The following is a 13,661-nucleotide window of genomic DNA, read 5'->3' as shown; positions in this document are numbered from 1 at the left end:
GTACGCTGTCGACTGAAGAGGAAGAGAAAACTACAACCCTATCCTTCAATAGGATAACTAGACAGTACCATAGAAGATGCTTACAGTAGGTCACTGAACACAGTTTGCACTTCTCCACATAATCTGCGTATGAAGTAAGTGGCTTGGGGATTTTTTTTTTTTTTTTTTTAATTGTTCAAAATAACGGTCAGAATTGTGATTCGAATGTGCAGTGATTTTATTGCAACAGTAAACAGTTAAAACACTTCATAGGTATTACTTTATCAGGGAATAAAGCACGGCTTTGATTGCTTCTTGGCCAATCATAGTTCTTGGTCAGATTTACCCGTTTTATAATGTATGGTAACATACATTTGTCAGATTAGACTGGGAGGCTTGTATGAGGACTTGGGGATGCTGTGGAGAGGGGGGATAGAGTTCAATAGATGGAGAAGGAGCTTAGCAAGTTCAAATGAGTGGGCAGAACTGGACAGTGCGGAAGGGAAGAAAGGTGACAGAGAGAAGGAAGATTATAAGGATAGAGTGGTTCAGTGGGAGCAGATGAACGTGAGGAAAAATAAAGAATTTATAGGTTCAAAGATTGATTCAAAGTGATTCAAAGACTGGAGGAACATTTAAAAGAGGATGAGGAAGAGTGGTTAATGGAGGAATGTGGAGATGAGGACTCGATAAAGGTGTACAGCAGAGACACCTATCCTAGAGAGGTGTTCCAGGCCCTGGAGGAACTCAGGGACTGCTCAATCCTCACCTATCTGACTCTGAGCATTGAAAATGGGCCGAGCATCAATGCACACTTCCCTGTCGTAATGGAGGGACAGACGTATCTTGCCGATAGGTGTGAAATGTTGAACGCCGATTGATCAATGAGAAAGTCTCCCCATTGTTCTCGCTCTCTCGCCCCCTCCCTGCGTAAGCACAGGCCCATCAGCTGATAGACGTCGTGGCGCCTACCATTATGTTTCATCTGTATAAAGACAACCTTGAGAATTGCCTCTTCAGACTTGTGCTGAACAGACCCCCTGATTTACGCTGGGCTGCTGTTACATTCTTGTCTCTTGTTTGCAAGCAATAATAAATACCAGATCCGAATATTGTGGCTACTCAGGACTTATTTCTTGATTCTTATCTCCGAAGAGCCGAAGTACAGAGTGGTAAATCCTAGACATCCACCACAATATATATTGTGATATATACAATATATATCAATCATTTAAAAGTAAAAACATGTTGGTACCAATCCCAGATATCCCATAGTGCAATTAAAAGCCAAATTTATCTTGCATTCTCAAAAAGGAGAAAAAGGAGAGGGAAATTCCCCTTAAGACAAATATTTCACAAGATGTTTGAGCTGACATGCAAAAAGGACAATGACACACTTTGGTGACCTTTAAACACTTTTTTAGTTTTAGTCATCTCATCATGATTTTAGGTTCTATGTAACCACTCTAACTCATAGACAGAGCTATGGATGCAAGGACTGATAATCCTTGAGATCAAAATGATAGTTGCAACCATGTATTGAAAATATACAGTGTTTGTTTACAACAGCATAAAAACAAACTTACATTTTCAGTTCTGAAGTGATAGTTGAACGAAGTTCATGAGGCATTTATATGGCATTATATTATTCAAGAATAAATGGCTATATATAATTAATTTAAAAGTCCAAAAATGTGTCTACAAATCCCAGATTGATGCTTTAACAAGTAGCAGGCACTGATATCCCTCATATAGGGAAAAGCAGGAAACCACTGAAGGAGCAGTAGTCATATCGCCCATCAATGTATACCCACGTGTTTGTCCACAGATGCATATAGATCACATCTCCTTTCTCCAGCTGCAGTGAGACCCCATTGGACATGTCATTGGAGTCATCACTGGATTTATGGTCGTATGCAGATATCATCCGTTTGCTTCCCTTGAATATGCGAGAGAGAGAGAGAGAGATCAATTTAACAGTGGTTGCATCTTACCATGACTATGCTATAAACGTCTTTTGATAGATAAGGGAAATCATAGGAATAAATGTTATAGGATTAGTCTGAGTGTTATTAGTTGAGTGCAGTACGCCACCTGTGATGGGGCTGTAGGCATCACCAAGGTTTGTGAGGACTTTTCCAAAGATGAGCTTAGTCTCAGTGTTGAAGGGCCCATGATGTTTATTTTCAGACGACAGCATGGATGCTGAGAAGGCCACTTTGGGTCTCTCTGCTACCAAAAGAAGCTCACATTGTCATACAGTCATCAGATTAAATATTAAGCAACAAGATAGCACACAATATTTCTCCTCATTCTTATTTTTCTCTTGCCATACAACATCAGCGATCATGAACAATGTGACTTTCTTGTGAAAGAAATGTTGCCATCTTCATCACCATCATCATCATCATCATTATCTTTTCAAGAGGGACCAACTGGAAATTGACTGTTATTACAGGACTCAGTGCTTATATACACATTGGTAGGCTGGACTATTTAAAGCTGGACTTTGATTAAACATTAACTCCCATTCTCGTTGATACACATGCTCATTGGTTGGCTGACCTACTGTTTTTGTTGGCTCACTAAGAGTTTTGTTTCCTAACTCAGGTTTTTCCCATTTCCCCAAATTTCCAATGTTTCATTACAGGCACTGCTGTGTGAGAGAAGGAACTAGGACATGTCAACAATTTTTGAAAAGTTCAAAGTTTATTGTCATATAGAACATAACAGAGGCTTTAAGATAATGCTATTAGATTACAAAGTAGAATGCTGAAAAAGTTTCAGGGAGGCAAGTTGATTCCCTACAATAATCTTTAATGGTTAAAGCTGACACATTACTGAGAAAATTCCTTTGTCAAAGCCACTCTGACCCTACTACTGTTACTGTTTCACACTTCATAAAAAAACAACTTTACCGTAATGTAATAGCTCTCTATCCCACCCTGCAAACTCCCTCTCAGATTACCGTCTGATAAAACTTAGCATGGGGTTATGGGTGATATGAGTTCTCACTGTCTTAGGTGGGCGGGCAGGCGTAACAGACAAGCTCGTATGTCAGTGTTGGGTCCAGGAATCTTGCCCATGTTCTCCCAGCGCTGGGTGGTGGGATCATAGCGATGCACCAGCCTGGACTCACTGTAGTCCTCCTGGCAGTATCCACCCAGCACATAGAGCTTCTCCTCCAGGACCACAGAGGCGGCACCAACATGGGGGATGGGCAGGGACGTGAGGGCACTCCAGGAGTCAGCCACGGGGTTGTAGACCTCACAGGCTAGTTGGTTTGTGTAGAACTTGCGCAGGTTACACATTCCTCCAACCACACAGAGATGGCTGCCCAGCTTTTCCATGCCGTGCTGGGCCCTGTCCTGATTCATCTCAGCCAGGTAGGTGGTTCCTCTCTCGGGGTGGTACAGGAACATGGACACCAGGCACTGGTACTTGCAGTTAAACCCCCCTGAGATGAAGATCTCCCCGTTCCACACTGTGGCAGCGTGGCCACTCAAAGCCTGGTCCAGAGGATGGGCGAAGCTGAAAAAGAGAGGAGGAAGTTGATGGTAGAAAAAGCCATTCATGAACTGAGAAACCTCTCTCTTGAAGTTTAGTTTTCAGCTTTTTGATAAAAGCAAAAATTTAAAAAAAAAAACACTTTTCATCACGTCAAACAGCACTTAATTTATAGATAGAACAAACTTAATCTATTAATGTGTTACACCTGTTTCTGTTGTCATTAATTGACATCCATCTCTCAGCTTTGTATTCTCTTCTATCTTACCTCCAGGAGTCTGAGTCAGGGTCGTAGACCTCCACACTGTCTAGGTTGATGTCGATAACTTCGTCTCCTCCAATCGCGTAGAGGCGATCTCTCCGCACTACCACCATAAAGTTACTTCTGTGCTGCTGCATGTCAGCCAGCCTCTGCCAGCTGTCCTGCATGGGGTCATATCTATTGTGTGTGTGTGTGTGTGTGTGTGTGTGTGTGTGTGTGTGTGTGTGTGTGTGTGTGTGTGTGTGTGTGTGTGTGTGTGTGTGTGTGTGTGTGTGTGTGTGTGTGTGTGTGGAGAGGGGGGTGGGGGGTGGGGGTTGACACAGAGAGAGAGAGAGAGAGACAGAGAGAGAAAGACAGAAAAAAAGAGAAAAAACACAATTCAATATTTATTTTTTTATCAATGATGATATGGGCCTACCGCTTTCTAAAAAAACAGCATTTATTATTACAATGACTGGTCTTTCACTTCCTTCACCTGTAGGCAGATTTCATTGTGTCAGTCTTGGCATAGAAGTCACATCCTCCGACCATATACAGCTTCCCCTCAACCACCCCCACACCGTGCCTAAACCTTGGTTTCTCTGGCATCTCTCCCAGCATCCTCCACTCCATCTGCTTAATCAGCCCTGTGCCACTACGCAGGGCATTAGCAAACCACAGCTGCCTGCTGGGAAGGCGGTAGCCTTCGTCAGGGTTAAGCTGGTCCCCCCCAACTAGAACCAGGGCATCTTTGGGCAATCTGACCCGGCACTGCTCCTGGGTCTCAGGAGGATTGAAGCCAAACTCTCTCAGGGCAGATCCATGCAGGTCCAACTCCATGTCTCCGCTGCACTCCATGCGTAGGTTGATGGCCCGGACCTCCCTGAACTCTCTGAAGGTCATGAGGGGGAAACGGACCCCCTTCATCAGCTCCCCTGCCTGGCTAAGCCTCTCCGCGGGGTCAGCCTCCACCCAGCCAACCACGGCCCGGAACACAGTCAACTCTGAGGGAGCACAGAGAGCATCACAACGGAGAATTTCAAGCAGTTTCTCTGCCGGCATATCCTTGAACTTAGCGGTGGCTGCCACCTCTTGGAAGTGCCTCAGGACAAAGTCATCGGCCACCTCAAGGAGCTCCACGATCCCGTAAGCCTCGGCAAAAGATGCCACGTCCAGGCAAGAGTTGGCGTCCATTTCCTGTTCCAGGAAGTTGAGGCAGAGGGAAAGGGCGGGCTGGAACTGGAGCTGGAGGGTGGTGCAGGTGATCTCAAAGACACGCCCCCAGCTGAGGTGGAGGGCCCCGCTGTAGGAGCATCCAATCAGAGCCTCCAGCTCAGAGGCAGCCAGGAAGGGGAGGGCCACACAGGGCTGCTGGGATTCCCTCATTCCGCTTGTGAACATGCCCCGGAAGTAGTCACTGCTGGCAGCCAGGACAACTCTGTGGACTTGGAGAGAGAAAGCAGGATCATTTTAAATATGTGAGAATCAGTACGAACATCACAATAACATCTTTATAATAACAATCTTCATCTCAATTAACTTAAACTGGCAATCTGCTATTGGTACATCAATTTTTGGACTTTTGATTTGACTTTTGAAATTAATAATATATAGCCATTGATTCTTGAAGAATATGACATTATAGATGCCTCCAGAGCTTAGTTCAACTGTCTTACGCCATCAGAACCAAAATATAAGCTTGTTTTACTCCAATGTGTAACACTGTATAGCTTCAAAACTATAATTTTCATCTCATGGATGGTCAGTCCTTGCATCCACAGCTCCGTCTATGAATTTAGGGTTAGGGTTAGGGTTAACCCGTAATATTTCTCCAGCCCCATCTCTCAGGGGTTTACCAAAAATGTGGCGGGGAGACTGCTTTGTTATTGTTTGAATCCCATATTACCCCTTTAATGATCAAACTCATTCATCATCATCACCTATATCAAGATGCTGTATTATTCATGTGAACTATATTCATTATATCCCATGCTAACATTGATATGCTCTTAGAAAAGGGTTCTTAATTTGTCCCAGTCTGGGCATGCTTTGAAGAACCCTTTTGGGTTCCATTAAGAACCCTCTGTGGAAAGGGTTTAACATGGAACCTAAAATGGTTCTTCGAAAGGTGCCCCTACAGGGACAAATGAAGAACCCTTTTTTGGTACTAAGTAGAACCTTTTTTGTGTGTGTACAGTACAGTGTTATGATGATCCAATTGACACTAGTCTACCCACCATGGAATGATGTTCCATCAGCCTCCAGCTCCACATCACAGCCCACTCTCTCTGTCCACAGCTGTCTGATGGCCTGAAGACTGACCTTCATCTGTTCTGCAACAGAGATCTTCCTCTCTGTCTTTCCCCCTCTTCCATTCTTCATTCTCTCCTCCTCCTCACTGCAGAGATCCAGAACTCTGGTGACCCCTAGTGTGTGAGCTGCAGCCTGTATCTGGGCCAGTGTGTCTCTGCTCAGAGCTCCTATGGCCCCAGTGTAGGCGAACTCCAGCACCCCCGCCAGACCCACACACCCTACCTCAGGACCCAGATCAATGGATATCTCTTTCTGGGAGTGTGTGTCATCACCTTCCCTCTCTCTCCTTCTCTCCCTCTCGCCATCCCTCTCCTGCAGTTTCTGGTGGATAAGGGAGCTAACAGCAGCCAGGACAGGGGAGTGTGCGTTGATGCTCGGCCCATTTTCAGTGCACAGAGTCAGGTCAGTGAGGAGAGAGGAGTCTCTGAGTTCCTCCAGGGCCTGGAACACCTCTCTAGGATAGGTGTCTCTGTTGTATGTAAGGATCTTCTCTTCCTTAACTAATCCTTCACCCATCTCCGCATCCTCCTCTTCCACCTGGCTTGTCATGCTGTCATTCCTCCTCTTTACCTTCGCTCCCTCTTTCTCCTCATCCTCTCTCACCCCCATTCTCCTGTTGTTGTAGGCCACGATCCATCTTAACTCCCTGTTGTCTTCCTCTATCCTCTCTCCTCCCTCTTTGATCATTCTTCTCCTCCTTTCCTTGTCTCTCCTCCATTGTTCCTCACATTCCATGGGCAGATAACGCCGAGTCATCTCCATGGCTGTAGTTACTGTTCAGACGTTCCAGAGATCAATTCAAACTCTCTCTCCCTCTCTTAGTGTGTGTGTGTCTCTGTCTGTCTGTCTGTCTGTCTGTCTATCACACTCTCTATCTACCACAGCTTATTTTGTCTGAAAGCATAATACAGAGTAACAACCCACAGTTTCTGACTTTCTAGATACATTTGTCCAGTTCTTACACATCAACATTCTCCCTCTCTCCCTCTCTCTCTCTCTCTCTCTCTCTACCCAGCACTTTCTCTATCTCAGGCACCCTCTCTCTCACTCTCTTTTCCGACTCTCTCACACCTTTATAGACAGGCTTCAAACATAAACAAGCTGCTATTCATAGCTACTAGGTCAGGAGGATTCAGTTCCAATATACTCTGGGGTCTTGCATATCACTGCATATCAAACACCAGAGAGGAAATCATTACACATTCAATTTAGTGGGTCACAAGAAAGACACAAGATAACACAAAATCATTTGAAAAGAATGAACAGTTGGTCGGTAACAATGCAGAAAAAAGTTTGTTCAGGTGACAAGGTAAGTTAGGCTCCATTAATACATACTCTATCAAATTACTCCTCTCTGGAGTATTAATAATTTCTATTAGTAATTACACTCTCCTAATCAGTGAATTGCATGTGAGCAGTGATTGCCTTGCCCAATAAAACACTGTAGATACTGTAATGGTATATTTTACCGCTCTACTACCTCAATAACCTTGTCTGCACATCATAAAACATGTTCTTCTTGTTCAACTGCCTTACACAACCAACATATACTGCAATGGGACAAATAACATTTTGGATGCATGTATATTTTTTCAAGCGCCAGACTAAATGTGGCATTTAAAGCCTCCAGACTAGAGCATGGCAAAATACACCTTGGATCATGTGATTACATTAAAACCTTGAAATACAGATAGTTTTGACATGCTGTGCTGCCCTTGCCCCTGTTTAACACCATAATGATGATATCTGATTACATTCATAAACAAGAAAAATTATCAGACAGATAACGTCTATTTTTCTCAGGCTTACTTCGTCATGCCCTTGCTTTAGGGTGTTTGTTAGGGTATACTTTCCCGTAACCAGACAAAATGGGCATGTGCAATAAAAGCAGTACATTCAACAGTATACAGACCCCCTACTGTGCAGTATGGACCACCTACTGTACAGGCACCCTTCGATTATATCAGAAAATATCTGTTTAGCTGATAAAAGGAACACTATATAAACCAATAACAAATGCCACACTATTTCTAATGGATGGCCTTCACTGTTTGTCGCAATATTTCCTCAATTCAAGACAGATAACACCTAATATTTAACTCAGACTTCTACATGTCCACATAGTACTGAGAGGTATAGTTATAAGTAACCAGCAGAAAAATGGAGAGAACCACTCTGACCTTGGTGCTGCTGTTGAGTCTGTCTGGGACTCAGGCTCTCTATGAAGATGGAGGAGAGGTCAGTCTGAATGACATCACAGTACAGGGTCAGTCTGAGCAGGGACAGGGTGTAGAGAATGAATACAAGACTCAACCAAAGAAGTGAGATAGCTGAAACATCAACAACAACAAATACTCAACCTGCCTGTGAACCTACCATCCACACTGTGCTAAGAGAGCTGGGAGCCATGGGGGAGAAACTGGGAGCAACCATGAGGGTGTTGGAAGACATGAAGACCGGGTTGGAGGCCAGTCAGAGCCAAGTTGTAGGACTAAACACCGCCATGAGTGAATTACAGAGAATGAAGGTAAATGAAGGTAAATATTAAGAGTACCTTGGTCACTTGGTTCCCAAGCAATGGGCCTCCCAGAGGACATAACTGAACATAAAAATCATCATGTTTTGAATTTACTGCTTGACTGCTGCCCGACAGCATCTGTATAATCCATCGTCCTTAATAATGTTGTTTGTTTATCCACAGTCTCCAAAGGTGGCATTCTCGGGTGCATTAGGAATCACTGGACACACTGGGCCCTATAATATTGAGACCACTTTGGTCTACAGGAGAATATTCACCAATGTTGGTAATGCCTACAACCCAAACACAGGTATGTGGTTTTTAACCATTACAGTACAGTCTGTGGGCTGGCATGAGGGTCTACAATTACCCAGCAAATTACAATACCTTCAGTGGTCACCTGCCCTATCCTATTTAAAACCATTATCACACCCCTGACAGTAACAACATGTTTGTATGCAAACCGAGTGTTGGGTAGGACCCTCCATTTTAGAAAGTGCTTTTTCTGAACCAAAACACACATATTTCTATAGATAAAGGGTAGATAAAGCCCGAAGGCGTATTTAATAATGGGAATAATGAACAGGGACAAGTGGATAATCCAAAGAGAGTAGTCGAAGTTCGGTCCAGGGGTCGGCAGGAGAGCGGGCAGTCAAACAGGCAGGAGGTCGGGCAGGTAGACGGGTAGTTGGACGGGCAGGTGGTCAGGCAGGCAGACGGGTAGTCGGACAGGCAGATGGTCGGGCAGGCAGACGGGTAGTCGGACAGGCAGATGGTCGGGCAGGCAGACGGGTAGTCGGACAGGCAGATGGTCGGGAGGCAGGGACGTCCAGTAGTTGGTAAGGGGGCTAGGTCCGTGGAAGGGTCGACGAGTGGAAAACCAGGGAGGACGAGGTATCTGGATGGGCACAAGGGAACGCGGTGAAACAGAAACAAACACAAGAGGATATCAAAGGCTCGAAGCGTAATGCGGGTTACTGGAAAGGTTACCTTGGACACAGTACATTCTGGCACTGGAGTGGAGTTCAGGCAGGGTTCTTATAGGGCGGTGATTGCAGATGGTTTGCAGGTGTGCTGAGGGGAGACAGGGAACAGGTGCGCTGTCGACTGGGAGCTGGACGCTCCAGCGATGATCGCCGGGGCCTCAAGGTGGCGCCAGAGGGATGGTTAGGAGGGGGAACCGTAACATGTAGGGGGGAGTCGAGACTTAGGCGAGTGGGAGGAGGTGTTGGAACCCTTTCCTTGGGTCTTCTTGAGCACCTTTAGGGCTCTCTCTGATTAAAAGAAAGGAAGAGAGGAGGGGTGAGGATGAGAGAGGTGGGAGGAGGGAGCAGCAAGGCAAAACATCTATATATTTTAAATTAAAAAAACGACCATACCTTTCAGTATGAGAGTTGCGGCTATTGTTCCTAATCGACTCTCAAGCTCTGACCTGCAAACAGTGAAGAACATCAATTATTCTACAAACTTACTACTTTGCTGTCAACACCAAAATAATACCATGATTGAAACTGGTTAAAAAACAAGAGTTGAGTTAAAGTACATTTTGAATTTACAAGTAAAGCGCAAAATCCAAGGCCCCCCTGTTCGAGAGGATAAATCAAGCACTGACCTGAATATCTGGAAGATGGGTTTCTGTAGGATGATGATGCAGATGAGACAGAGGACATTTGGAATAAGATCCCTCACAGCAGACGCCATGCCATCCCACATCGCCTTAGAGGCAGAACCAGAGTCCATACCACCTGCACCTAGAGAGCAACAATATATAATAAGAACAATATTTTACAGCTATGTCATCGAACCAGTATTACATATCCAATCCCAACACCATTGTGACTTATTTCTGGTTAGATACACAGATATCGACGTGTGTCTAAATTGTATACTATAATACCTTCATTTCATCTTCTAATACTGCGCAAAGAAATGAAAAAAGAGTCATATGGCATAGGAACGTGGAAAGATTTCACCAGTGCACATAAGGAGGAAATATATACATACCAGTATTTATTGCAGGGAAGGCTGCAGAGCGGTAGCCCTAGTTCTCACACTGTTTCAGAATCTTTCCACAGTCCTTGCGGATCCTCTGTGGGTCACATTTGAATGTGGCATGAACAATCTCCTTGCAGCCCAGGGCGCCAGGCCTTGTGATGAGCAACAGGTCTGGTGGTTCACCCATTGAAGAGATGGATGGAGAGGAAGAGGATATGAATAAGGAAAAGACGTGCTGGACTCTATATAAAGTTCAGTTTTGATCATAGTGTCTTTGGGTGCAGTATAGCCCCATAGTATAGGTTGATCCAATAAGTAAATAATACAGTCAGCACTCTCAAATAGAAAATAAATGATGGTTTAATGCATAATCAGCGTAGTCACTGTGGACGCTTCAGCACAGTGCTGAAGAAGGCTTGACGAGGAAGAGGACTTCTGAAATAATCAGTGATTGTCTTGTACTATGTACCACGTTAATGGCTTGGTCAATCTGTATCTTAATGTCAAAGATGTGTCGACTATGAAAGTTGAACACATCGTTATGTGTTATTATAACACCCATTGATAAGATAACACACACCTTGTGCTAAGTCCGCCTGGACATTGGGCCCAGCAGCAGTCAGAATGGCTTTAGAAACACCTGCAGCAGGAGAAGAAGGAGTTAATAGGGCAGAGAGTAGGCAGTGGGTTGATGGGTTGGGGTGGTCATTGTCAAAGCCGATGTTGACGATGATGTCAGTGGTTTCACTGATGATGTCACCAATGACCAGCTGCAGCTTGACTCTGCCCAACATGGCTGTGACCTCATCCTGAGAGGAGGAGCCATAGCGATAGAAGGAAGCTGGAGGGGGATAAAAAGGAGAGACTTTAGTTATTCATATTCAAAATGGAGAGTAAATGCATGAAAAAGGGATCTCTTAATTCACCTTGCGCTGGGTGAGCATCATTTGTGAACCCCCTGAGATGCAAAGCACCCGGAGGAGCCTGGAAAGCCTGTACATTAGAAGAACAAACTGTTTTCATTTACTGATGTTTTAAATTAAATAAACTGTAAATACACAAATGGAAGTCAACATTATTCATAAAAAATTGAGTGATGTCAACAGAAAATTAGGTTTGAGTTAAGAGTTATGCACCCTTCATTATGAGGCTTTCCTCACCTTGGTAGACTGTCTGTCACTGGGATGGATAACGACACGGACAGGGAAGGGGGTTCTGCTGGCTCGGTTCTACTCGTGCATGCGGATCTCCTCCAATATAACCCGCACAGCCACATTGTGAGGTGAGCCCAGAACAACACCAGTTCCGACCACAGGGAAGGCAACTGAACCAAAGCCCAGGTTCTCACAAGAGTCCAGGATCATCCTCACACCCTGCCTCAGAGCCTAGGAGGGGGTCAGGGGTCACTGTCAGCTCAGGTTGAAAGGTCAAAGATGTCTCATGGAGGTACCAATGTAGATTGTTTATAGAACTTGAAGTGCATTTTACAATGTAAAGGACATTGAGGACTTTGAAAGGCACTATCTTAAATGCAATTATCGTGAATCAATCAGCAATACAGAATGACACTAGAACATATTCAAAGATGACATATGGCATGTTCGCAAAACACAGACAAACAAAACATAAACATAAACACACACGCACACACACACCGCCGCCTCTTCAGCTGTACTGCTGGTCCCTGGGGGTTATTGTCCCAGCGAGCACAGTTGAGGAAGAACACACAGCCACTGCTGAGCCCAGACAGACCTTCCACCAGGACCTTGTCACCAGGCATGCTCAGTCCTCCAGACTCCCAGGCAAAGGTTGCCTTCAGCCCTGGACCTGCTGCATCTGATAGGGTGTTCCCTACATGCGAGAAGAGAGGGTCATGACCAAGCATTGGAGAAACCAGGGCATCCACCTGCAGAGAGAGAGAGAGGAGGAGACAGGGGACAGGGGACAGGGAGAGAAAGATGGAAAGAGAGGGGGGGGGGGGGGGGGGGGGGTAGATAGTGAGAGAGAGAGAAGAGAGTGAGAGAGAGAGAAGATGAGATATAATGAAGTTGATTGTAAAGAATAAAATAGTTGACAGTGATGCATATAGAAAATAAAGAAAGAGTCAGTAGTGTGATGTCAAAGTAATCACACAGAAACATTGACTCACCTCTGTGACTGTGTCTATGCAGTATGTTTCTCACCTGTTGTCTCTCTATCATTCCCTGAACGATCTCCACCTGTACACAGACCTCTGGAGCAGCCACCCCCCTGGCTGCTCTTCCTCCCGGGGAAAGCCTGCCCTCTCCAAGACTTCTCCATCACAGTAGAGGACTCTACTGTGACCTCCTCCCAACAGCCAAGAACCTTGGGGTGATCCTTGACAACCACTTATCCTGTTTGGCGAACATCACAGCGACAGCATGCACCTGTAGATTCTTCCTCTACAACATCAGAAGGATACTTCCATTCCTCAACAGAGAAGCAGCACAACTTTTGGTCCAAACCCCTGCCCGATCACTCCGCTCTTCCAACTCAGCTGGCCGCCTGGCACCGCCGCCGCTTCCCACTGCTGTCATCACTGCAGAGTCACCACCCATCTTCTGCCATCGATTGAAGACCCATCTCTTCAGGCTACATCGTAACTATCCCTCCTAAAGACCTCTTCATCCCCAATACTCCTCTGCAAGTTTCTCTCCTGAAAATATTTTTTTTCTTCTAGCATTGTGACTGCCAATAGCCCCTGGTCCTAGCATAAATTAATTTTTCTTATGATGACTGATGGATAGATGATTTACTTACTTAGTCAAATGTATATGTTGTAAGTTGCTTTGGATAAAGCGTCTGCTAAATGCCATAAATGTAAACCGCCTCATTAAGTTTTGACTTCAAGGCGCGCGCAAACACCGCCACAGAAACGCGCGCGCGCTTAAACCATTCTGAACATATTAACCGTAGGGCCCGTTTCCCGGACACAGATTAAGGGTGCTCTCACACCTAGTTCGTTTGCTAAAGTTCGACACAAAGTTCGCTTAGTTGTTACATTATACATTTACATACACTACATTTGGTCCGGGTTGTTTTACATTGGCCAATTGCAAGCGCACCACAGTTCGACACAAAATAATG

At 45.0% G+C, this 13,661-nt stretch overlaps 1 protein-coding gene and 1 pseudogene across 2 annotated transcripts; both read right to left on the bottom strand.

The window, feature by feature from the left end:
• Positions 1 to 2,720: 2,720 nt before the first annotated feature.
• On the bottom strand, positions 2,721 to 6,802 carry LOC310803426 (kelch-like protein 33; the record flags this gene model as incomplete). Its single annotated transcript, XM_083668174.1, has 4 exons — positions 2,721 to 3,510; positions 3,755 to 3,925; positions 4,224 to 5,172; positions 5,965 to 6,802. The coding sequence occupies 4 exons, from the start codon at positions 6,800 to 6,802 to the stop codon at positions 2,991 to 2,993; spliced, it is 2,478 nt and encodes an 825-aa protein (XP_083524300.1). The 3' UTR covers positions 2,721 to 2,990.
• A 2,923-nt stretch (positions 6,803 to 9,725) lies between these two features.
• On the bottom strand, positions 9,726 to 13,157 carry LOC310804627 (protein mono-ADP-ribosyltransferase PARP14-like; annotated as a pseudogene). The gene is made up of 10 exons: positions 13,126 to 13,157; positions 12,737 to 12,845; positions 12,223 to 12,459; positions 11,714 to 11,938; positions 11,480 to 11,546; positions 11,134 to 11,394; positions 10,563 to 10,739; positions 10,171 to 10,309; positions 9,938 to 9,990; positions 9,726 to 9,832 (listed from the first exon to the last, which is right to left on the bottom strand). The product of its transcript is annotated as a protein mono-ADP-ribosyltransferase PARP14-like (transcript).
• Between the last annotated feature and the right edge of the window lie 504 nt (positions 13,158 to 13,661).

The sequence above is a fragment of the Argentina silus genome (genome assembly GCF_951799395.1).
Source record: "Argentina silus genome assembly, chromosome: 1".
In the NCBI taxonomy this organism is placed as follows: Eukaryota; Metazoa; Chordata; class Actinopteri; order Argentiniformes; family Argentinidae; genus Argentina; species Argentina silus.
The sequence above is the reverse complement of the archived record's forward strand: the minus strand, read 5'-3'. Positions and strand labels throughout refer to the sequence as shown.